Raw genomic sequence first — 24,789 nt, forward strand, 5'->3', positions numbered from 1 at the left:
CATAAAACACCTTTTGAAATGAACTGGAAACTGCACATGCTGGCTGCCTTTTGGTATGTAAGGGGAGCTGGCCTGTTGTCAAAAAACAAAAAGATGAAACTGCTTGGCATTTACTACAACCTTTGGCTTTTGCTGTGAGGAGAAAAGTGGACGTGACGGAGACGGAGAGGGCGCGTGGGCTGCGTCAGGCCGCTAGGACAACTCTGGATCCCTCCCACGTACCCTGGCCTTGCCCTGCTTGGACACGTAGGGCACGGGGAAGCCGTTGCCATGGCTGCAGCCTGTTATTCGTGTAAAAACAAAAGGCCCCAAAAGGGGAAAGCCTTGAAGCAGTTTCTCCGACCCAACTCAGGAAAGCGATCCTAATGAAGGAGGAAATGAATGGCAAGGTGTCGTTAGCAGAGCGACTTGCTGTTGAAAAGGTCTTAGGGAAAGCAGGAGTTGTCAGTTAATAAATGTTCAGTGACAAAGAGCAATTTGAAAACTAAACCTTTTCATGGAGGATTTGTGGCAGGAATGTAAAATAAATAACTTTAGGTTCATACTTCGTCATGAAGTCGATGCAGTCTAATTGCCAGGCTTCGTATCTATATTGTCACTGTATTTATTCTGCTTTTGTGGTTGACTGGTGAAGCCTAAAGGAAGCATTGCTAAGGAGAACTGCACTTATCTAACGCCATGAAGCTGGGGATTGACACAGAGTGGAAATCGCGGCTGAAACCCCAAGACAGTTCCTTTGGAATGGGTCAGAAATAAAGCAGCAAAAAACAAACAAACAGTCGTTTGGACTGCTGTTCGCTTATAAATAAAATTAAAATACACCTCTCCTCGGCCACCGGAGTCTAAGCATGACGTGTCCTTCAGCCGGATGCCATCTCCGTCTTCAGAGACAAGGCTGCCACCCAGTGGCCTATCAATAAATACAGCTTTCATTACAGATGCGCAGTTGTAATGCCTAGAAACTGTCCCACCTCGTCATGCATAGTTCGTATTAGCCACTGTCCAGCTCCTGTCCATAAATCTGTATTCAACTGGATATTTCTGGATATTCTCAAGATAGCAGAGACTCTGACACATGATGATAAAACTCCACCAACACCGCTGCGTTTGATAAACGTGTACTAGCTTAACATTACGTTTTAATAGTATATTGAGAAGGGTCCAGCAGCCAAATACGCAATCGGGACTGATAGCGGTCACAATCTGAACAATAATGTCTGAACAGTAATGCCTAACAGGTACATAATAAAGCAGCCGGTGAATGTTGATAGCTGTCTCTAACAAAGTTGGTGGTCCGTGCATGTATATAGATGCTCTTTGATGAAAAACAAGTGTTTAGTTCATGAGTTTCAAAAATATCGATTTGACAATTATGACTAAAGAAATCTGGGAAATTCCTTATTTGATGAGGTGGAAAACATTAACCTTAACTACTTCAGATAATATTAACAATAAGTGCCTAATCTTATTGCAGGTGCTAATAGAAAGGCCTTGGCTGTGGTTGCTCATGGTGCGTCTGCGTTAACGTTAACTGTTGAACTAGCTGCTAACGTTGCTAACACTCTCTCACAATTTGGGGTGACTACCAAAAATTCACGTCTGTAGCAAGCAAACTAGAGGCAGATAACGTCCACGCCTTGACCTGGAAGGCCAAACACAATAAGAGACATTGTTAGTGCGTAAAACCCACTCGACTCGTCCGGCGGCGAAGGCCCAGTCTGAGCGAGCTGAACTGGCTTGCGCTACGTACGGCGCGTGCGGAGGGCGCGGCCACGAGCGGCTGACGTCTCCATCCGGGGACGTGACACGCACTCGTTCTCTAATCATGGCGGCGTCAGGTGAGCGCTCCAAGGGGTTGTGCCCGGGCCGGTTTGTGAAATTACGGTCGTAAAGTGTGGCTTTGGGGGGACGAGTTGGAGTGAATAGTGCGAAGCGAAGTGTAACGTAGATTGGTCCACTGCTGCCGAATACATTTTAGCGGCAACGAGGGAGTAGGAAGAGCCGTAATTCTGAGTTGGAAGATCGCTGCGTAGAAAACTGGCATGCACAGCCTAGCTCGGATACTGAAAGTACCTCAGTTAGCATTAGTATTAGCTACGTCAGGCAGAGGCTGGCTAGCTGGCGTTAGCTAGTTCATTTTCATGTTCCGAAGTTGCGCCGATAACGGTGAACAGTGTTGCGAAGCTTGAAGTTATGCCCTTGCACATTTCGCGTGGCTCTATTGTTTTATTAAACGGGCCATGTAAGAGTTTGTTTATTCGGCGGTCTCTGCTAGCTAGGTTAGCTAGCTCGCGAGCAGTTTTGTGGGTTTTTTTACGCGGTGTCTCGGACAAGCGTTATGACAGGATAGAAAACAGTTGTACGTACGCGTCGTCTACAAGGCGAGTAAGTTTTTGCAAAGCGATTGGCGACGGTAGAGTCATTTACTCGTCGCCTTGAGTTGTTGGAGCGCAGGCGCGAAGCTGAGGGAGGGGCTGTTTGCCTTGGAGAGGTTCTGGAGCAAACTACCCACGTGTACTTCTGGGGGGGGGGGGGGGGGGGTGATCTGTTGTGTTTACTCGGACTTTGTTGGCTAAAAACAAAAATCGAGTTAGTAAGTATGTTGGCTGTCGGCGTCTAAGCAACGCATCGGGGCAGGCGTTGTGTGGAAACCGATGCGGAGTGCACGGTTGTTGTGGAGCGTGCGCACAGCCGTTTGGCAAGTGTAAAACCCACCGCAGAGGGCGAATGTGAAGGCATGTGGCTATAGGTGTACAGAGACCTGCGCTACAATTTGATGTGCATCATACAACGGTTGTGAAAAGAGGTCGTATTAGTGCTAAGAAAAAAAAGCGACGGCAGATTTACTGCGTCACCGTTTTATGGTTGTTTGTAGGCTACGTAATCGCATGCAGCCTTATACCCCGTATCTATGATGCTGTTGTAGTATTATTATCAGTTATATTTATATAGCGCCTTTCTCGAACTCAAGGACGCTTTACAGAAATGTAGGTTTGCGGGTTTTGTTAAGGTCTAGCTATAGAGCACTCCGATTCCAATGACGGAATCAGGACGGAATGTCCTGATCGGGCAGATTGGCACTATAGAGTTCGGAGACGTGTAGTAGCGTTTCAGCTGCAGAGCAAAACATCCACGCTCCACGTGTCGCAAAGAGGACTCAATCAGTACCTTGCACCTTTGGTTGGCACATGGGATGCTTGACCTGCAGTCAAATCTAATGCATCTCAGATATGTATTTAGTCTTCAGTTCGTTTCTGTTACAGATAAGGAAAGCGGTTCCAAATTTCTGTACATGCTTGGCCTCTGTCTTACAGTTAGAGCAGTGCTGATATAAAATCAGTTTCATATATTAACAAAATCATAAAGCCTTTTGCATTAAAAGTTCCAAAGTTCTTTTTATTTAAGCGCAGCCCACAGATGATTACACTTGCAGCTCTTTGCCTGTCATGCATGTTTGATCCACTGCATGTTTTGTGTGTGTGTGTCTTGGGTAAATACCTCTGTTGGTAATAGTCAAAGGTGTGAGCCTAGTTCATATGTCATCAGCATTAAAACTCACTCAGAGAGCACTGTAGATTAGACTGCCTATTCATTTCCTTAGCTGCTGCACCACTGCATGAGGCCTGGCATCTTGGCAACCATCTTGGTGCCAGCATGTTCATTTGAATCTACCACGACTGACTGTGGTGACGATGGGAGCCAGCGCTCCAGGGCACCACTGACATGGAAATCACGAGAGTGGAAAGGGCTGAGCTCCTGTTCTGTGAGGCCCGGTGAACAAAATGCATACAATGACATAAGGAAAATTGTAGAGCCGTGTTGTTTCGAGCCGTGTAATCTGTCCAGAATCATTTGGACCCTTTGAATGAATTGTGCGGAGGTAACGTGTTTTGTCACTGTTTCACTGCTCTGAGAGGGCCAAGTGTTATGCCCTGCTCCGTGGTATTCACAGGTAGCTGAGCATACTTACGTTATGTAATTGTTACCTTTTACCTTGCCTCCACAGCTAAGAAGAACAAGAAGAAGGGAAAGACCCTTACCCTGACTGACTTCTTAGCAGAGGACAGTGGTGGGAGTGCTCCCTCCAGCTACCCGCCCCCCAAGCCCACCAGCTGGGCAGACGAAACAGATGACCTGGAGGGAGATGGTAAGACACTTACCAGGAAATAGGCAGCACACGGCTTACGAGCAGGCTTCATTTTATACTCAGACAATCTCTTTTGACAGTTTTTGTTAGGCAGCCTATTAATTCATTTGCTATGTTTACTGTTTTATCTGTTGTGGGATCAGTCTGTGTACGTCCTGGCTTTGTGATGTGCAGATTGAACAGGCCTCCCTTTCAAACTGTCTGCTTTGCCTCTTGCTAGCAGTAACCACGTCCTGGCACACGGAGGATGACGTGTATCGCGCACCCCCCATTGACCGCTCCATCCTTCCAACGGCGCCACGCGCAGCCCGCGAGCCCAACATCGACCGCTCCCGTCTGCCCCGCAACCCCCCCTACACCGCCTTCCTAGGCAACCTGCCCTATGATGTTACCGAGGACTCCATTAAGGATTTCTTCCGGGGCCTCAGTGTAGGTGGTTTTGTCTTTGTTTGTTTGTTTTTCCTCCCTCTGCCCCATTTTGGACGCCATTGTCCAGCTGTGAGCAAGCCGCCCGCGCCCGTCATACATTCATTGGAACCTTCCGTGTTTTGCAACGATTATCTGCTTTGATCGATTAACCTGTGGGGAAATGGCAGCATAGGAACAATTTGGGTTTGAAAGAGTCCATGCTTTTTAGTTCTGAGGCATTTAAAACCGTGGTTTTCACATTTGAAACCAACATGAGCAACCGATCTCAGGATATCAGCCATAAAAGGAACACGCGTCTGTACTTAGAAGACCGACCACAGATGGTTGCGTGGAACGGTCTGGTGTTATACAGAGGAATTTATGGCTTAGTTTCTTTTCATGTGTTTTTTGCTGATTGTAAAGTACATTTAATATTTTCTTGCTCCTTATGAGAAAGCAATTGGGCAGTTTAGATTCTCGGAGAGGTGCCAAAGCTAACCCAGTGGACTGGTTAGACTGGTTTGCCTGTAAGCCTCGTCATTCACATACAGCTGTTGCTCTTAACGTGAGTTCCAGAGTAGGGACTCGCTTCAGTTTTCCACATGTTCTTTTGTGTTGGACCATGGGCCTCATTTATTACTGTGCTTCACCTCTCAGAATGTCTTTTTTTTTTTTTTTTTTTTTTTTTTTTTTTTTTTTTGGAAGGGTTGAAAATAGTATAGAATTGGGTGAAGGTTTAGGCCACAGTTGGTATGCAGATGTAACAGATTTGCATTATGTCAACAGCCTAGGACTCAGTAGGTGCAGTTAATGGAATGTTCTCTATCCGTTGAGGAAGTTGAGGGGAGCTGTTTTATATGAGTCTTCTAGGCACAGTCAAGTTCATGGTAGTCTGTCCATATGGATGATATAAATACCACGTCAAGAACGCCTGCCTTCTTACTGTACAGCAGTGGACCTCTATATGCCATGCCACCAGTGTCCTGTAATCTATTTTGATCCCATCGGTCTAGTTAGAAATCATCTATAGTATCTGTGGAAGTCTGTGCAGATGTCAGTTTCCTTTGGTCTCTTTCTTGATTGACTTGTGTCACTGTGGATTACAGGTCATGGCAAATCTATAAGGTAGGTACCCATAATGCCATGAGCGTCGGTGTTTCCTAGGGCCAACCCGTCCAAACTAAGCAGTCAGGAACACAGAATATTTGCTAGAGTGTAGCTGGGAGCTGGTATAGAGCCAAAATGTCTGGGCTCCTCAAGGAGAGTGGATATCCACAAGGACAGGAACCACTCGAGATCACTGCGATTTATATGTACACTGGAAACTTAGGCCTGAGTAAGAGCTCCAGTTGTGTACTGTTATACACAGTGCACATTATGATATTTAGCCACAGCTGTTACATTGCACAGCTCGGTCACATACATTTTGGGGATGACGTCGATGCCCAGTGATCTCACAAGGTCTGCTCTTTACCGCCGCTCACTGTGTTTTTGCAGATCAGTGCGGTTCGTCTCCCGCGGGAGCCCAGTAACCCAGAGAGACTGAAGGGCTTCGGCTACGCAGAGTTTGACGATGTGGAGTCTCTTCTGCGGGCCCTCAGTCTCAACGAGGAGGTGAGGACTTTAATTTAGCCGTTTTTATGGACTTGTACTATATATGCTCTGTTAAGGGGTTATGCTAATACTAACAATGTTTTTTAATAGCGCTGATGCTAATTCCAAAGACCAAGCTGGCCTAAATGAATAGAAGATAAGAGAAGTAACAAAATTTGAGTTTTCTTAACTGCCTTTGGGCTTAGGGACTAGACGCTATTAATATCACTTGGGCAATTTTCCTTTGTCTTTGTCATTTGTGGCCACTAGGTGGTGTTTTCTCTCTGTCTTGTATTAAACATTTGGGCTTATGGGATGCCTGGATAATGACACAATGTTCCTCTTTCCCACACACTTCTTTAACAACCCATTTTTCTACAGAACTTGGGGAATCGCAGGATCCGTGTGGACATTGCAGATCAGTCCAATGAGAAAGGTATGTATTGCATATGTGTCAACATGAGTCATAAATGCTTTTGCAGGATGATTTCAATAGATTTCTCCCCCCCAATCACCATCTTTGCTCCATAAAATACAAGGTTACCACAAATTTTAGTTGAGAGCAGTACAAGTTGTTTTTTGGCCTGTTTGAAATATTTATAATTGAACCTAAATAATGGTCACGAACGGACCTGCTGTTGGCCCTCCACGTTTCCCCCACTAAACTCCCACCTCACTGATCCTCCCTCCCTCCTTCCAGAGAGGGATGACCGGTCCACAATGGGGCGGGACCGCAACCGTGGCGGTGACTTGGGACCTGACAAGACCGACTCGGACTGGCGGGCGAGGCCGAGCACCGACACGGACGAAGGACCGCGCCGAGATGACTCGTATGCAGAACGTGAGGAATATTTCAACCTTCAGATAACAATAAATACTGCTGTGCTGCCTTCGTTAGTGAGTGAACAGTGGCAGAACCTAAACTTGTAACGTCTTGCCGATCACGCGTTAGTAGATCACAGCCGTTGGTTATGGGGCGGCATTTGGCCCAGATGTTTCAGAAAAGCAAGGCGACACTTTCACGTTGGCCTTGGTGCGAGGCTTAAATCTTGTAGCCAGAGAATCCTTCTGAAGAGAAGTTCCGTGATGCTATTAAAGGACCACGAACAATTACTGAGCGCTCAGTCTCCTTCCAGTCTTGCAGGGGCTGTATGGGTGTAACATTTTAAGAGAAGCGCAGGCCTCCGTGCTCATGAGTCGAGGTCTTGGGCAGGCTGTTCACGACAGGAAGCAGGGCATGCGAAGAACACGAAGGGCCACTCGAAGTTGGACTTGAAAACACTGTTACCCCACCAAGAGTGACTTACGAAAGTTCCTTGTTATTGACTCATAGACTGCATTCTGTCTGGTACAGTAGGATAGAGAAAATATGTAGGTTAGAGAAAATGTGTTTGTGCTCACTATGATTTAGGGTCCAGAGATCGTTACAAGTCAGACCGGTACCGCGACGGTCCACGGCGGGACAACGATCGCTACGACAGCGGCAGAGACAGATATCGGGACCGCTACGATGATCGCAGAGACTACGACAGAGGTGGCGCAGCTTTGATAATGTTATGCAAATTTTATGCTAAATTTAAACACTAGCTTGTAAAATACTGATTCATTCTGTGCTTGTAGGCATGTAGTGTAGCTGTCGGGTTTGAATTGCTGAGTGTCACTAACCTTGCTCTACAGCTGGCTACGAATCGCGCAGCACGGGGCGGCGGCAGTTCGGCAGTGGCTTCCCCCGCGACTATGACGACCGGCGGGACGACTACCGGGGCAGCGGTGACCGTTACGGAGATCGCTACGGAGACCGGGATGACAGATACGAGAGACGAGAGGAGAGGCGCGAGGACCGAGGTGAGCCGGCATGTTCTAATTCAACCCGTCCCTTCAGACAAAGGGGGGTTGCTTTCTTACATTCCCCTAGGAGTTTTTGGTGTGTTGGAGGCTTACGTACGTGTGTGTGTGTGTGTGTGTGTGTGTGTGCGCGTGCGCACATTCATACTCAGGCCCCCCTCAGAGGCCCAAGCTGAACCTGAAGCCACGCAGCGTCCCCAAAGACGAGGAGGCGGGCAGCTCCCCCACCACTCCGTCCAGCCGCAGCGCCTCCATCTTTGGCGGGGCCAAGCCCGTGGACACGGCCGCGAAGGAGAGGGAGGTGGAGGAGAGGCTGAAGAGAGAGCAAGAGAGGCTACAGAGACAGCTGGATGAGGAGAAGGGCAGAGGGCCTGAACGCAAGCCAAGAGAGAGGTACAACACTCACCAGCTCACCTTGACCCAAGTATATTTATAAACTGTTCCTGTGCTCTATTGAGTGGGTTGTCCTCCACACGATTTATGGTTAGCCTATTGACCAGTACTGGACTGGGGACATGATGTGCTTGACTGTCCAGTTGATGACTGCAGTGTACACAAGCACAGGGGGTTGGGGTTGACCATAATACCAGGCCTGTGAGCAGTTGTAGTGTTCGGGCTAAATGAACTGAAATTCTTTACGTTTTTTCCCTTTATTAAATGGCAAAGTTTGAACACTTAAAACGTGAACGATTTTGGATTCAGTGGATTGCAGATCACGTGGTGTTTATTTGCTTGTAGTCGGTGTCCACTGCATGCACAAACCGCTTAAATGGCAGGTGTTCCAAACTGAAACCATATGGCTTTAAAAAGACTATAATTCTACATTTAAAAGAAATGTTGTATTATTGAAGGCTGCATTAAGAAGTGTACTCCTAGCTAGTCACTTGGGTCCTGACATTTCACAGTTAACTAAGACCACGTATGCAGTACACATTAGGGCTCCACCTAACAATTCTTTTGTTATCGAGTAAACAGTTTTTTTCTGATTAGTTAGTTAATCTAATGACTAGTTACTCAATAACATATAACAATTTACCCTTAATAAATGACTTTTTTTTTTCTATTTATATTTTATGCAGTTTTTTATTCGTCAGGCAACAGTTAACTTTTTCTAGCAGAGTAACTGAAACTAGTGCAATCAAATCTCAGCAGCGATAACACATCTAGGCGCATACTCAATCTCCTTCCTTCCGTCCCCCCTCTTCCTGTCTTTGGCCATGGGTCTCTCGTGTGTCCTTAGTTGGGAAGACCGTAAGAATATAATTAGGCTTTACAGTGGAGGAATGTCAGCATGTCTACATGCTCTAAGGTCAGCCTTGATCTCTTTTGGTCACGATGTTCTCAGTGACTGAAAACAGGCGTTCAGAAGGCGTTGATGTTGCAGGGACAGAGGGCAGTGAATTGGCCAAAACATCCACGGCTGGGGACCTTCCACCATTGGAGGGGACCTTTGCAATACATTCCCTGTTCAATACGATCTTCACCAAAATACACGAGTACCCCATTTCTCATTGTTTCATAATCAACACTGTCGTCTTATGGCCTGTTGTGCTCCTCCGGCTCTGAGCCCAGCAACGTGTCCAGTACAGTTGTTGGTCTCCTCTTTGAGACCCGCGGCTGGGCCCTGGCCAAGACCTCCTGCTCCACACTTGCCTTTTGAAGCTGATCCTTCTCACTTCTTTTGGCTTGAAGTGCAAGTGTCACAACTCTGACTTGCACCTTCAGGATATCGTCTCATGACACAAACTTCAGCTTGCAGAGCCTAGGGTCAGGGGCAGCAGCAATGACGTGCACGTTTTGACCACGTTCTCTGAATGTGGTCTTGTTCTCCCGTCGTCTCCTGTGCTGCGGCTCTCTGCAAAGAGTTGACAAGGAGCATACTCGAAGGGTGTTTTGTGTTTGACTCCTAAGTATGCCTCTGTCGCAGTACCAGTCCAAGCATCTGTAGTAAGTGTGGTCTTTTTATTTATTTATTTTGTATGCAACAGTTTTAAATTCGCCTTTCACTCGAGTATCCTCGTTTTTTTTTTTTTTCTCCATGAAATCCATAAAGTGGTGCCTGGGGGCGAAGTGTATGCCCTGTGTGAAATGCACCGATCATCTCGTGGAAGCCTTGACGCTCCACAATAGCAAGGGGCCTCCGCTGTGAGATGCTGTCAGAAAGCTCAATAGCTGTCTGGGATGTATGTGGATTTGGGTTCCTTTTGTGGGAAAAGTCCCCCACACTGCTTTGCCTAGAGGCTCGCAAAACACACAATGATGGCCTATTACATATTTTTACATTTCCACATCACTTCTGTGATATGATTATTCATTACAGATTCATTTAATCCCTGTATGACACAGGAAACCGCTCCCTTGGAGAATCAGTCATTTTCTTAAGTACTTAAAACTTAAAATGGTTGACATGGGTTTATTCCATCATTGGAGTAATATGCTGTTAAGATGATCGCTGGTATTGTATTTTTGGTGTGGGGCAAAGAAAATGACCCTGACATCAGTCACAATACAACACTGTGGCAGAGAAAATACTGTGACATGCTTGATGGAGTAAACAGAAAATAAAGTGACAAACACAATGTTAGATGACACGGGGGCTAATGTGGCCTTATCCTAATGGCAGCAGTGCAGAAATGACTTTTAACGCGGCGACGATGAAGAACCAATTAGAAAATCGATTTTAAATGACTGCCACTAACAAACATTCCTCACTTTGATAATCCTAATGCTTGGGTGGCAACTAAACGTAAACATGACGTGGGGTGATGTCTTGCTGCCTTCCTTCCAAAGCGCTCCAGGTTGATTCAAGTGTTTGTGCATTGCAGTTGTACTGTGTAACGGGCAACCATCTTGCTTCATAGCAATATGCCAACACGTTATGCAAATCGACGTGTTTTTGTAATCAGTGCCGACTGTTATGACCATGAGTCACCCCAGCCCTTGCATACATGTCTTTTCACAAATCCCCTACTCTAGTTAAGTTACTAATACTTAGTGTAGCTATGTCTGCCTGCTTGTCATGTTTTGAAAAATGGAGGAACCCTGTTGAGTTGCTCTGTTTCTGCTGTCCTTGATTACTCATTTAGGCATCCCAGCTGGCGAAGCGAGGACCAGGCCACAGAGCGCTCCCGCACAGGAAGTGAGTCGTCGCAACCAGGAACTACTACAAGCAGAGGTAAGCTTGTACTGAGATCTCCATCTTCTGACTTGCAATCAGAAGGTTGCCAGTTCAAGCCCCACCACTGCCAAGTTGCCGCTGTCGGGCCCCTGAGTGAGACCCTTAAACCCCTCAATTGCTCAAGTTGTACTCGGGTCATAATTGTACGTCGCTTTGAATAAAAGCGTCAGCTAAGTGCCGTAAACGTAGTGGAGCCGGAGTGGGCGAGGTGGGCAATTTGCTTTGACGACATGCTTCGCTCACGCACCAGGCTCCAGGCGCCGGGAGAGCGAGCGCTCGCTGGACAACGAGGTGTTTGGCGGCTGCGACGAGGAGCCGCCCTCTCCGAGCAGTCATGCCCCCTCTCCCAGGCAGGAAGGGCTCCCACTGAAGGTGGTTCCGGCCCCGCCTCCCAAGGAGAACGCCTGGGTGAAGAGGAGTGCCATGAGTGGGGGCTCCAGCGAGAGCGAGGCCAAGCCTGCCGTCTCCCCCACCAGCGCTGCCCCGGCCAAAAGGTGAGTGTGCAGACACCCGGTGTGCAGACAACTCGCCCCCTGCCCAAATGCAGAGCCCCCCCCCCCTGCTCAAGAACTCGGAGAACGTTCTGCCCTGCGTTGGGCAGCACCAGGAGACCAGGCACTCATTCAAGCTGGCAGGGCTCTGCTGTAGCTGTTGCTGAATACGGCACTGCATGAATGGGGTTTCTGGCTCAGAGTGCCATCCTGAAGCACTGAAGTCACTTGGGAGAGAAGGAAAAAGTTTGTGAGGTGCCACTATTCAGCTAATGAGAAAACGGAAGCTCACAAGAAGACCCGATGATGCATGTTTCTGCCTCGTTTCTGCCTGCTGTATGTAAGCTGTCAAGCGGATGTGCGCAAATAATGTGCGGATAATGTGCAGATGTGCTCAAATAATGATTTTGGTTTAAAGACACATGACGGGGATTTCTTAACAAGCCATTATTTATTCTTTGACAACTTTTAAAAATTCACAAAATAATATTTTAATTTACATTCAATAAGAGAATTCATGTTATATACTAAAAGTTAATTGATTGGGGGTGGGGTGGGGTGGGGGGGGTGCGTCTTTTTTTTTTTTGCCGCATTCACTTGGGAATATTTCATTGAGATGGCCCCTTATGTCTGAGGCTGTCTCAGAATGCCTCAGGATGTCTCTGACTCGAGTCCTGTCTGATTTCAGCTCTACAAGCTCAGCCGATGAAAGAGTTCCCCAGAAAGGTAAAGGTAAGCGTCCCAGCCATGCAGGCCAATGGAGCACATTGGTGTTCGACATTGAGCATCCAGCCCACCGCAATCTCAAAGCCTTGTCAAGCTTTCATATACTTAAAAAAAAAAAAAAAGACACCTTCTCCCACATCCTTTCTGAAAAGGCAAAAGAATGCTCCGATACAGCTCCATATGCTGTAAAACGTTGTCTGCTCCAAAGAGTCCCCCTTTGCTGATGGACGTCTCTCTTGCTACTACAAGAGCCAACATTAAAATGGCCACTCTGTGCCCTTTAAGCGAGCGCCATAGTTGGTTGGCTGTCTGTAACCCCCCCTCCCCCCTTGCTGCTGACCCCTGTAGCTGTGTAGTCATCTATAGCCCCCCTCTGCTGAACGCCTGGCTCTCCTTGCAGATGAGAACAAGGCAGACGGTGTGCATCGGGACAGGGGCCCCTCACGGGGCCGTGGTGGGGCCTCGGGTCCTGGAGCAGGGAGAGGCCGTGGGGACGCCTCCAGCCGAGACCGGCGGAAGGAAACAGACAGGTTAGCCTCTCTATGGCGCCCCTTGTGGCCAAAAGAGGAAAGGGAGTAGAATTCCTCTGGCTCTGCCCATCTCTGTAGGGGTATGCCAGCCTGAGAATGGTCCTTGTTGAGACACAGAATATTTTTGATTTATTTATTACTCAAGTCATTAGAGAGAGATGGGTGACCCAGAAGAATTTTGCCTCTGTTCAGGTTTGCCTTCTAGAGTCCTAAGTCCACTTGTAGCTGCCCTTAAACCTCATGATTCGTAAAGTCCTGTTTCTTTTTTCGGTTATGGCTCCATACAGTCCTGCCTTGTTATTGTTGTCTTTAACAAAAAGGCTCTATGGTTAATCTGCCATTTGAAAATGCTGAAAAAATCTAGTATGAATTTAAAACATTGTGTTTAGCAGTATGTTGAAGAGCAGTTCATTATGACTGCCAAATCATGCCCTGTGGACTTCATGTAGATACCCCACACCCTGTTTCTGCAAAATAAAAAATCAAATCTGGGACCTCTAGGGCTTAATTTGAAATGGGCTCCTCCTTTACTTACAGTGCGTTATTCAACTTGTAAAAGCCACTGCTTATGCTCTTGTAATATTCTATACCATTTTAGCCCAGAAGTTGCATTATATCATATTCCTAAACCAGCAATTAAAAAAGGCCATTGGGTTGTTTGTGGCCTTTAAGCAGAAACAGACTTCTGAACTGTTTGTCTCCTTTGAAACCTTGGTCCTCTCTGGGCAAGTTGCATCTGGCCTCAGGAACTCAAAAACCATGAGTAAGGTGTTCTATTCTAATGTAATTTTAGCTAGAGGACTAAGTGTGCAACTACAGGGGTAGGTGTGTGGCAGAAACTGTCCCCCACAGTGCTGTTTCACTCTGTTGTACGTTGCTTGTAGAAAGGACGTCAGAAGAGAGCGAGATCTCAGACCAGCACCAGAGCCAAAGAAATATGAGGAATCTCCCAGTCCTGTGAGTGACAGAGTGAAGGCTTTCTCTGGGGGGAGAGCCCCTTCCGGAGATTCCCTGCGCTTCCGTCTTTACTCCTGGGTGTCCCCCTGTCTTCATCCAAATATTCCAGAATGGAGAACCCCTGGGTGAAATATGGATCTCGTTTCTCCAGTTGGTTCAGATTAGTGTAAGAAGTCACCTGGGAAAGGACACATGGAGAGGTCGTCATCTGAGGGCTTGTTAAATGCACTCTATAAGAATAAATATTTCACAGCTGAATGCAGTATTAACTCTGGGAAATTCATAACAGGGTCCTTGTGAAAATAATGAGCGAGAATGGCTGGTTAGCAGTAGATTCTAAATGGGCTAGAAAAAAAAAACAAACAAACCCAGAATAGCTTCACCTTCCAAACATCAGAAATTCATACATTATGTTCATTTGGTTATTTTGAGTTTTGATAAGTTTGTTAAAGCAAGGAAAGGACATGAGGAGAAAGACAGCCTGCCAGTTACAGTAATTCTGAAAGTCCCATAAGGGTTCAGCGCTGTAACCAGGTGTCTAAGAGAAACTACAAACTGTTCCAATCTGAAAAATTAGTGTGTGTGTGTGTGTGTGTGTGTGTGTGTGTGTGTGTGTGTGTGTGTGTGTGTGTGTGTGTGTGTGTGTGTGTGTGTGTGTGTGTGTGTGTGTGTGTGTGTGTGTGTGTGTGTGTGTGTGTGTACAACACCACTCACTGCTGCACTGATGACTCTTTCTTTCATGCTCAGAATATTCAGTTCTTGAATTTTGCAGTTTGCTTCGCCTCACGGGTCTTGATGTCAAAAAAAATGTTATTGGCAGACATGATTTACTCCTGTAAGAGGAGAAAAATGTAAAGAATTGTTCCTTTGAGAATCTGACCTGTCAAACCCCCATTATGGGGCTGTGTGCTGTTGCCCCAATGGCCTGTAGCACTTTGAATCAGTGGAAAGAGTGGAGTATACCAAATGCATCTGGTAGTAAGGTACTAAATTTAATTCATAAGGCACAATGGCCACAATATAAGTACCATTTATAAACTCCAAAGTATATTTTTCTTTCTTAATTCCAAATTTACCAAATCCTTCTTCTTTGTTTTTGTTTGTTTGTTAGTTAGTTAGTTTTTTTTTTTGTTTTTTTTTTTTATGAGGGTTGTGGTTCATTTCAGCAGGGTATACTGGACAGTAGAGGTCACCCTCTGTCCTTCGTGGATATGTGTTGTTTTGGGCTGATTTTTATATTGGCTGAGAGGAAGCTGAACAACACGTGTGCCTGAACGAAGCACATACCCTTAGCAGTACTGAACCAGCGGTACCCTGATGTGATGCTTGCAAGGACTGGAAACTGTCCGTGACCCAAATGAGCATTGGTAAAATGGTTGGGGAAATGGAGGAAGTCTAAACGCAGGAGGGACACATTTATCATAAATTGCTTCATCTTCAGTGAGAAGAAAGCTGTCTTCTGTAAAAAGCATGCACGATCACATTTAGTGTGTTGTGTTTTCAGGACCTATGCAGCTGTTGCTCAAGTAGGCATGTGTTCTGAATTTGGGGAGAGACCCATCGTGGGGAACTCAATAAAGAGACAAACAAGACATGACTGGGTTAAAATGGTCATAAGAAAACAAACATGGTTTCTGCTAGCATCAAGCTCTCGCCTTGTATTGTCCTTCGTTCTCTTGAATCGTTAAATCACAAAGATTTTATCCAATTTTTGTTTTAAAGCTAACTATGTAACCTTGTTTCCCTGAAAGCCCGTTTCTCATGGAATCCAACATATATTCAACTTATCATATCTACCATATATCTGCCATTTCTGTAGGTAACTGATGCAGATTCTGAAAAGATATGGCATAATTTTAAGATGTGCAGCTTTATCAATTAACCATAAATGGTTTACATCAAATGTTAAAAAGAAGCTTTGGTCATTTTGTCATTCGTTCTTAATCTTTAAAAATTCTGGTGACCAAAGACCCTTCCAAATTGTTTAAAGGATCTTTAAAGGAAAATGTGCTCATCAAAGCCATATTTGGTTTGATAAAGCACTTAAAGTATGGAAAATGCAGTTGAAGTATTGGAATGCCTCTCCTGTTTTTGCTTTGGTGCTCTCACTCGGTATTCTTTGAAGTCACTTACAGTTTAGGCCACTGTGCAGACCATAAGAATCAGCAGAAGTCAGTGTCATTAAAAAATGCAGCGTAAAAGCCAGTATTGGCAAAGTCCATTCATTTGCAATAAACAGGACCTATTCACCGTTAAAAATCAGGTGTTTTAATTTAGCAAAGTACCTCTGTTCAAAAGGTTTTTAAAAAAATCTGGCTAGCTGTTATTTCATTGGCAGTTTCATTACAAGTTGTTGTCATCTCTCTTGACAGAAATTCAGCTCGGCCAGTAAATACGCAGCCTTGCTAATGGATGGCGACCAGGGAGAAGACGTTGAGGAAAGAGATTGAGTGGTAGACGGACGGACTGCACTGAAGACGGTCAAAAATGAAATCTGAATGAATTCTCCAGCTTCCCCACCCCACCCCACCCCCCTTTCCCATGCAACACTGAAGGTCCCAGCTCTACTCCATTAAAGCGACATCCTTGCCCAAGAGCTTCCTTTTCCAGGACTGAAAGGAAGCGAGTGTGGGGAAAATATCGGACTCATTTTTGAAATAAGCGGACATGTGGGAAGTTGGATAAAATGATCATGACGACTAATAAAGAAGTGGGCTTCAAAAGAGAGACAATCTGATGGCGTTGTTGCGGTCACTTCCGCGTACGTGGCACCTCGCGTGCATATCTAGTTGTAGCTTAACAAAGTGGAGAGTGCCACAAGGTAGGTTTCATACCAAAGTTGGGTGTCTAGTTGCAAAGGGTTTTTGCTTGTTTTCCTTTACTCACAGGACCGCGTCAGAAAACCTTGTGGCGGTCCTAGCTGACTTCGTGTCTTAAACCATAGCGTACTATCATATGAGGCTTGTATCAGGGATGACTTCCTACTACTTGGGTGCCAGAAAGCAAACATTTCCCACCACATGCAAATCAGTTTTTGCAAACTCCATCATGGCAACTTTTTTTCTTTTTTTGGTCCACCTGGCACGTTTCATCTTGCTGATCCGTTCATTCTTGCGGACAAGTTTATTGAGCTACCTCTGTGGCCTGATGTGCCGTCAGAACAAACGTTTTGTATCAAAAGCCTCACATTCAAATGGGATGTTCCTTTGCCCAGTATATTCTGCTGATTCAGACGTTGGTGACCTAAATTGCTTTTTGAATCACTCAGTGCCCTTTGTGTGCGTTCTGAATAAAGGTTTTAATAACAGTTATAAAGTCTGTATATACAGCCTAGAGGGTATTAATTCATAGAGCATCTCTGCACGTGTTTGAAAATATCCTAGAAAACCAAGGAGTTACATGTTACATTATGTAACTGAATAACAACTAGAGATGATGAGGTGTTTTACAGGATCCTCAGGATAACTGAGATGAATAGAAGGCTTCATTTAGACACACAATCTGCTCTTTTCAGGTCTGGTTTGGACTACTTTCACAAGCCAACAGCTATTTCAGCAAACAATCAGAGGCTTGCAGCTTGTCTAAACACAGGCTCCCTATCAACTAAACAACACAAAGATTGAAGAGCTGCAAAACGTCGTCTCCTGCAAAGTCAGGAGGTTTTCTGGGTGGTTTTTTGTTTTTGTTTTTTAATAGGAGGTGCAGAAGACAGGGTGACAAGTTCATACCCAGGCCCTGTTAAGGATCTCCATCTTTTGAACTGTTTGGTGTATGGCTTTGAGGTCAAAGATCATCTGTACGGTTCTGAGTCCAGCTGGTCAGTGTGTTTGAAAGGAACAGGGTCCATGTTAATGCAGGACATTGTGAGCCTCAGTGTCCATGTGCAAACACTTAAGATTGTAGCGTATCAGTTTGATGCAAAGCTTAAGGGATATTCCATGATCTTCTTCAGAACCTCCAGTTTCCATGAATGCAAGCACATTTGTGTCCTTTGCAATGGGAATGTTGGATTTCAGTAAAAAGCCCACTGTGTGCTTGTTAAGGACAAATTTTACCAAAATGGCACAATTTGCCTGAAGTTCATTGAAACCCGCGGTAAGTTAGCAAATTACTTAGTGCTTTGATTGAAAGCCCTGTTCGCCTTCTTCATCTCCATGCTGAGAACTTCCACCTTTGCTTCCCCTTCGCCCTCTGACCCTTTGCTGCGCCAAGGCCAAAGAATGTGCCCTCAACCCCAGGCTGTTGAGGTCTTGTAAATAGAGGCCAGGCCCTGGAGCCTAATCGCTGCTCCTAGAACAGCAGCCCTTGACAGGAAGCAGTCTGGTCTGCTGGACATGCCGCAGAGAACAGGAACCGAATGTTCTCAGCCTGAACATCTGTGTGAGTGCTCCCCGTCGCCACGCGACACTGACATTTTCTCAGCGTCTTCGTGCTGCTGCCTCCCACTATGTTCTATTCTGATAACTTGGCCTAAGTGCGCTTAACCAGTCCCCCTCACCCCCACCTTTTTATGTAATTTTTTTTTTTTTTTTTCCCCTTTTGCGGTTACTTTGGACACTGATCTAGGCACCAACAAGCCTTTGATTTTGATCCCAGTCAGATGTTATGTTAACTTACCCTATGGGTAACTGTCCGCCTGACACAGGATGTTGCTAGTAGCATCCCTGCCTCTGTCCTGCCATTTCCTCCACTGTATTTGGTCATTTCAGTCACTATTAATAGTGCCCCATCGCACATCTGCATTATGTACCCTTGAGTCAGTGCACAACGGGACTTTTGTGTTCTGGTTTTGAACCAACGGTGGCGATTGATTGGAGTTTGTTCCTTTCCTTCCTGGATCTCTAGTCTGGTTTCCAGGCATTTTTGGCCCAGCAATCTGCCAAGTTTCCCTTCAAAACCATCACACACAATCTCCCATTGTAGAGGACGCTAGTGGTTTTTAAAAAAAATAAATAAATCTTCCCATTTTCACCACAGCCTGTTGACTCTAAACAGATGAGTCCTGCTCAGATACATTACACTGTTCATGCCCTAAATTAACCCAGTGAAATTACTGAAGGGCATATCGCTAGAAGTTTTTTAAAGTTATTCAGTAAACTCCCTTTTGTGCGATATGGCTGTATGCCTCTGTTTTCAGCCTGTGTGTTCTCTGGAGGAACACACGGATCATTCAGGTGAGCTGGAGCCCCTGACATATAGCAGCAGTTAGCGAATGATCTGACTACTAGTGCATGGCTCATCTTCCTTTATATCCCTGACATGTTATACCTTCACTGGTCTGAGGGCCAGATGAGAACACAGTGCCGTTTTCCTGCGCTCATATCATTCTTTGAGCAATCATATACTACTTTTAAATGGATGTTTTTCGTCATAGATTTTTTTTTCTTTTTTTTTTTTCTTTTTTTTCCCCTCCTTTCATTGTGCAATATTCCTTGGGATTTGGCAGCATTTCAGTCCTTGTACGTGAAATACTGCCATGTTTTTTTGCCTTCCGTTTCTCAAACTTGGGACACACACCCAGATCTGGGCACAACCTGTTTATGGTGTTGTTGGGGTGTTTTGGGGTTTGCTTGTTTTTTGTTTTTGTCCTTGGCCAGCAAGCTCAAGATTAGAATTCTAAATACAGGTCTAACCAAACCCTGAAACCCTGGACAATTCCATAGCATTACAATATGTGCTAACTGACCGCTGGGTTAGGTGGAGACTGCGGTAAATGTAGAAAAGGCCTCGTTTAGGCACCGTGGGGGTTTTTAGATTATGGTTTAGCATAAACTGTGGCCTCCACGCCGTAGTCTCTCTCGTTCTCTCCCCCGTGGGTGGTGCCATGTAGCCATCTGCTGTGGCTTCAGGATCTGCACTTGGTGCTAATGTACTACATTTTATGACAGACATTTCTGCATTAACGTGCTGCATAAATGGTTTTATTTGAAGTATTCCTTAACTGACACTACGCCTAAGTGAAGTTGTTGGCCTCAATTTGCCATAGCCATAAATACGCTGTGCTATGGCCTTGTAGGCCAAACCTAGGTGCAGCACGCTGCTGCCGAGCAGGCACATCCACCAGCCAAGGAATCGCTATAAACCGGGGGTGGAAGGAGTCTTTCCCAGGCATTTCAAACCCAATGGAAAGCTACCCATCACAGAAGCATTTCCTAATGGATCCCCTCCTTTGCTGACTGCTGTACAAAACCAACAGATACAAATAGCCAGGACTGCATATTCCCCAATACCACTCACCTAACTGACTCAGATGGCCTTAGATGACTGAGATTTACAGCTGGCAAAAGGACTTTTAAAACACCAGCAATCAAACCAGTTAAGCATATTATCCTCTGAAAAATAATGGATAAAGCATCGTCCTCGTTTCAGGTCAATGCAGACCTGGAGGTGTAAACACCCGCCATGCAACAGCCGCAGCAGGTTTTTACATGATCCGTATGTTTGTTTTCCTTGAACAGCTTAAGGTGTCATTTCCCGAGCGCTCGGCCTGGTTTTAAATAAACGAGTGTTTATTCAAAACAAAGCAAAAAAAAAAAAAAAAAAAAGGGTGGTGAGTCCCAACTGTCTACTCCTCTGCCTTCTGTCTGTGTATCTCTCCATATTTGGGCTGTTCCTGGTCATACTTTCTTTCTCTGTCCTGGAGGGCTGCTACCGGACGGAAGGCCGAGAAAGCCCGCCGGATTCTGGCGACTCCCCCCTCCATCTGTGCATACACAAGTCAGTTATCGTCCCATACTCTTCGGTCTAAATGTTTTCCCTTATCCTCCTGCTGCCTTATTCCCTTTAAAAGTCTCCCCTGCCAGATAGTGAGATATGGTGGCTACCAAGGGACGTCCGTAGCCTTGCCAGAAAGAGCTCCGCTGTTGGCAGCTGGATGAGTTTGTCTGTAGACCACCTTCACTGCAGGTGCTGAAAGACTTTGACTTGTTTCGTTACACCAACACGTGGTGGGGTGGTTTGCTTCACAGAGGTAACGTTAGGGTGTTGAGAATTGGCACTGAACCCTAACAGCTGAACAAACCTGGGAAGCGGCGATCACTGGATTGTGCGTCCATAATGCTGCTTTGTGTTTGTGAACAGCATCATTTCCTTAATTAATTCTCTTATCTAAAAATATTTGTCATAAGATGTTTTGCTGTTTGCTTCCTAAAATATAAAACAAAATTTTTTCTTATTGAAGTAATCTATGTGGCCAAGTTAATTACCAGAAGTTAAACAGAGCTAGAAGCGTGGGCTGTGGTCGTTAGCGCCAGCTCACATTTTTGAGTTTTGGAAGTGACGCTTGACAGAATGAAATCATTTGATTGGATTTAAGATGTCGTATTTTGTGTGTACATAATTTACAGATTAGCACTTTGTTTCCACAAACATTCCATATGGAAACTTCAGCGATGGCTATCGCGCCAGCCAGGCAATGGCAGGCGGCGTAAATGTTTTTAAAGGGGTACTGTGTTTCTGTGTACCTGGGAACACAGACCAGTAGTTCTGCCAGTCAGATCTCTGAGTCAAGAGAGAGCGCGCGAGGGGGGGAGGACAGGAAATGGGGGAGAGTGTGAGGGAGAGGGGGCTTTTAGAGGCACGAGTGGAATTTGCCTTAAAAGGGGTACGGTTTAAAGGCCCCACAAGTCTGGATTGCCTCACCATCCCCCAACACCCCCCAAAACTAGCAGCCGAAAAACAAGTGGGGAGAAAAAAAAAAAAGTGAAATAGTCTCTCAGCAGGGTGTGCAATGCCCCTGCCGTGCTCCAGTCAAGGAGGCCAAGGAGGGGGAAGCTGAGCGGTGGCTGACCAGTGCAGGGCTGCTCTCGCTCCTGTTGTCGTGGTTACGCAGCCTGGCTGACAGAGCGACGGGAGAAAGCAGCACTCGTCCCCCGCCCGAGCTCGGTCTTCCCTGTTCTCCGGATCTGCCGCCTCCTGTGCATCTTCCCGCGGCCAAGTCCGCCCCTGCGCAGGCTGCGGGACGACCTGTGAGAGACAGCGGAGAGGCACCGCAGGAGGGGTCGGTAAAGGGAGAGAGGAGGGGGTCCGGCTTTGGGGGCCCCGCTGGCTGGGTGGAGGGTGAGCGGAGGCACAGGGACGCGGCAGCTGGGGAAAGGCAGACGGGCGGGCACTGATGACCCGCGTGTGGCGCTGAGACGGGGAGCACGGTTGCACGGACCTTTTAGCACGTGTACAAGACAGCGTGTTCAGGGGAAAGGAAGAACCTCACTACCAGCATGCATGTGTGTGAATGTGAACACAATGGTTGTGTGTGTGTGTGTGTGTGTGTGGAGGAACGGTGGTGGGGGGGGGGGCACAATAAATATTCCCCAGGCTTCGACTCGGAGTGTGTGTGCGTTACTGTGTGTTCGTGGTTTCGAGTGTTGATAGAGGCTTACTTTTCATAATCCTAGTGTGTCTCTGGGGCAAATGTGGGCGTGAGCATGAGCTGGTGTGTGAGGGTGTGTGTGTGTGTGTGTGTGTGCGCACATGTGCGCTTGCCTGAACGAGAGCCAGCAGAAGGGGAAGGGCCTCGATTCGGCGGACAAAAACAGCTGCGCCAGTGTGCTTGGCAAAACACGCGAAAGAGCACGAGAGCGGGCCAGAGGCGAGGCAGGACCAAGAGTGTGGGACCGGTCGGGTCCACGGCTCTATATGGGTTGCGCCCTGGGTACAGACTGCTGTGGGGCTGAGCCGGAGCCAGAGCCGGTGACGGGCACTGGGAAGAGAGAGCGGACAGACAGCAGGGGCAACATGAGGCTCACCAAGGTGAGTTCCTCAAGTACCTACAGAGTGTGGCTTTGCAGAGCAGCAGCTCAGGAACAGTGAGGATGGAGTGTTGTTGAGCAGGACGTTGAGGGGTTTTTGTTGTGACAGAGTGAGTGTTGCCGTCTGTGGAGATGTTTGGGGGTTTTTTTGTTTTGGTTTTTTTTGTCTAGATGTCCAGATTGTAATTTGGCTCTTAAAATTCCTCTTGTTGTTCATTTTGAGGTTTTTGTTATGTTCCTCTGGCTGCAGGTTAACTTTTACCCCTTTGGAACTCATATTTTTAGAACTGTTTATATGCAAGGCCGTGTTGAGTAATGATGTTGATTTGTTCTCCATGAGCGGAGTAGGAATGAATCTCTGTGTGTGTGTGTGTGTGTGTGAGAGAGAGAGAGAGAATGTGCACTGGTCTGGTCTCTAGGGCTTGCTCACATCATGTGCAGTGTGGGAATGTTGAGCTCTCTTTATGATGTCACTGACTTGAAGTGGACCTTCTGTCTCTGATGCTGGCCTGGGAATCAAAAGTTTGTGTGTGTGTGTGTTTGAGAAAAAGAGACACAATGTCCCCTCCTCTCGATGCAACACTGAATGTAGTCCATCATACTCATTTCAAGTGATCAATGCTATTCGTAAACTGTTGTCTCTGCTCAGACACATAGGTGAGTACTTCTAGTAAAAAGTTCACATCCAATCTTCATTCCCAGCTTGGGCTTGTCTGGCAATTCCCCTGCCGATACTTTAATAGCAAGGTTTGCAAAAGCATGCGGTTTATTTTGAGTTTTTCTTCTCATTGCTATAATCACCCAATTGCTATCATTTGTTTTTGCAGAAGTTTTTCGTTTTAATATTGGTATGTTTTTTATACAGTGGGAACAGTGCAAGTCTGTGGTACTTAAAAAACAGTATTTGATCATGTCACAAGTAACATGATTTGTATCAAATGTATTAAGGAACCATAAGGAAGCAGTATGACAGTTATGCACACTTGACAAAGTGCATCCAGTATGTTCAAGCACATTTGAACGACCCATACAATTTATTTATCCTATTCACATAACCACGCACTACTTATTTAGTTCCTGTGTTTGCACGATGCGTTTTGTGAGGTATAACATAAGACAGGGTTCTTGTCCGGAGTGAATGTTGTCCGGCGAGGCTGTCAGTGCGTCTGGACACTCACTGAGCTGCCATAGTCACTGAACGGTCACTCATCATTCCCGTCTCCACCCTGCGGCAGGCAGGATGTAGGTCGGGGGTCAAAGTTTTATTGTCTTCCAGGTTGACGGCGAGGCCGCCTTTGGTTCCCACGATCACCTTCTGCCCTGCCAGAGTGACACTAGGGTAGAGGATTGGTGCGGCAATGTTAGGCCGCGGTTGTGGTCGGGACGATCTCGCCTGACCACCAGCACGCGGGAATAAGGTGGCCGTTTTTCAGACTCTTGATGGCAAAAAAAAAAAAAGAAGCGTAATGGTGCGTCTCAGGTGTTTGCGAGGGGTGCTCACGCCCAGCTTTGTAAGCACCGTGAGAACAGTGATGTGTCTAACTTTTGTTTGTGTGGTTTATGCTATATTCCTAGAATATCCCTGGAATGACAAACCTAGAACAAGTAGTAGTTTATGGCATCCAGCATCCACTGGCATACGCCATAAACACCGCGCAGGGAAATGCCTGGTCAGATCCACACACAAAAACGGCCAGTTATTCCCATAGAACTGGAACACACTTATGCCACCATGTGTGATACATAGAAGATGTATGCTCACCACACAGTTTATTAGAATCATTTATGCATTAGAAACACTCTTGCAGGTGAATTGCTAGGGGACTTCTGTTGCCGTGCAGAGTTTGTGCTCTCGGTCTTCCGGCTCTTCTTCAGTGCTCAGTTTCTGACCACAGGGCTGCTGTTGGCTGAGTATTTTTTGGGTGGTGGACCTCTCTCAGCCCAGAAGTGACACTGACATTTGAAATCTCCAACAACACTGTTGTGCCTGATACACACATACAAGCACGATGCCCACTAGCACGCCCCTGACTGCCAGTCATATTGCTGCGTTGCGATAGGTTGGCCACCTGATTAATATCCAAGCAGCAGTGGTCCTGTGGTCAGAAACTGACCAATGATGAATGGGGTAATGGACAACTGAGCAATTAGCTATGCCGACAGCTTG

General features: G+C 46.3%; 2 protein-coding genes across 15 annotated transcripts in view; both read left to right on the forward strand.

The window, feature by feature from the left end:
* Nucleotides 1-1,702: 1,702 nt before the first annotated feature.
* eif4ba (eukaryotic translation initiation factor 4Ba) lies at nucleotides 1,703-16,410 on the forward strand. Of its 5 annotated transcripts, none has more exons than XM_027017912.3 (15): nucleotides 1,703-1,838; nucleotides 4,007-4,147; nucleotides 4,371-4,576; nucleotides 6,053-6,169; nucleotides 6,530-6,584; nucleotides 6,849-6,989; nucleotides 7,560-7,682; nucleotides 7,826-7,993; nucleotides 8,146-8,386; nucleotides 11,080-11,168; nucleotides 11,422-11,665; nucleotides 12,351-12,394; nucleotides 12,789-12,918; nucleotides 13,803-13,875; nucleotides 16,248-16,410. In XM_027017912.3, the coding sequence occupies exons 1-15, from the start codon at nucleotides 1,826-1,828 to the stop codon at nucleotides 16,323-16,325; spliced, it is 1,863 nt and encodes a 620-aa protein (XP_026873713.1). In that variant the 5' UTR covers nucleotides 1,703-1,825; the 3' UTR covers nucleotides 16,326-16,410. The 5 variants fall into 5 exon arrangements, with proteins under 5 accessions (XP_026873713.1, XP_026873712.1, XP_026873714.1 ...); XM_027017911.3 differs by having other exon boundaries at nucleotides 1,704-1,838; nucleotides 4,368-4,576; XM_027017913.3 differs by lacking the exon at nucleotides 13,803-13,875 and having other exon boundaries at nucleotides 1,704-1,838; nucleotides 4,368-4,576.
* A 6,005-nt stretch (nucleotides 16,411-22,415) lies between these two features.
* The window catches only part of tns2a (tensin 2a), a 37,851-nt gene continuing 35,477 nt past the window's right edge, over nucleotides 22,416-24,789 (forward strand). For 7 of the 10 annotated variants that reach the window (XM_027017936.3, XM_027017935.3, XM_081706795.1 and 4 more), the window contains exon 1: nucleotides 22,416-22,623. In XM_027017936.3, coding sequence (XP_026873737.2) covers nucleotides 22,510-22,623 — 114 coding nt within the window. In that variant the 5' untranslated portion in view covers nucleotides 22,416-22,509. The remainder of the gene's footprint in view (nucleotides 22,624-24,789) is intronic. The other 3 variants (XM_027017937.3, XM_027017934.3, XM_081706802.1) reach the window with 3 other exon arrangements.

The sequence above is a fragment of the Electrophorus electricus genome, chromosome 24 (assembly GCF_041902795.1).
Source record: "Electrophorus electricus isolate QZ-2024a chromosome 24, ASM4190279v1, whole genome shotgun sequence".
NCBI classification, from domain to species: Eukaryota; Metazoa; Chordata; class Actinopteri; order Gymnotiformes; family Gymnotidae; genus Electrophorus; species Electrophorus electricus.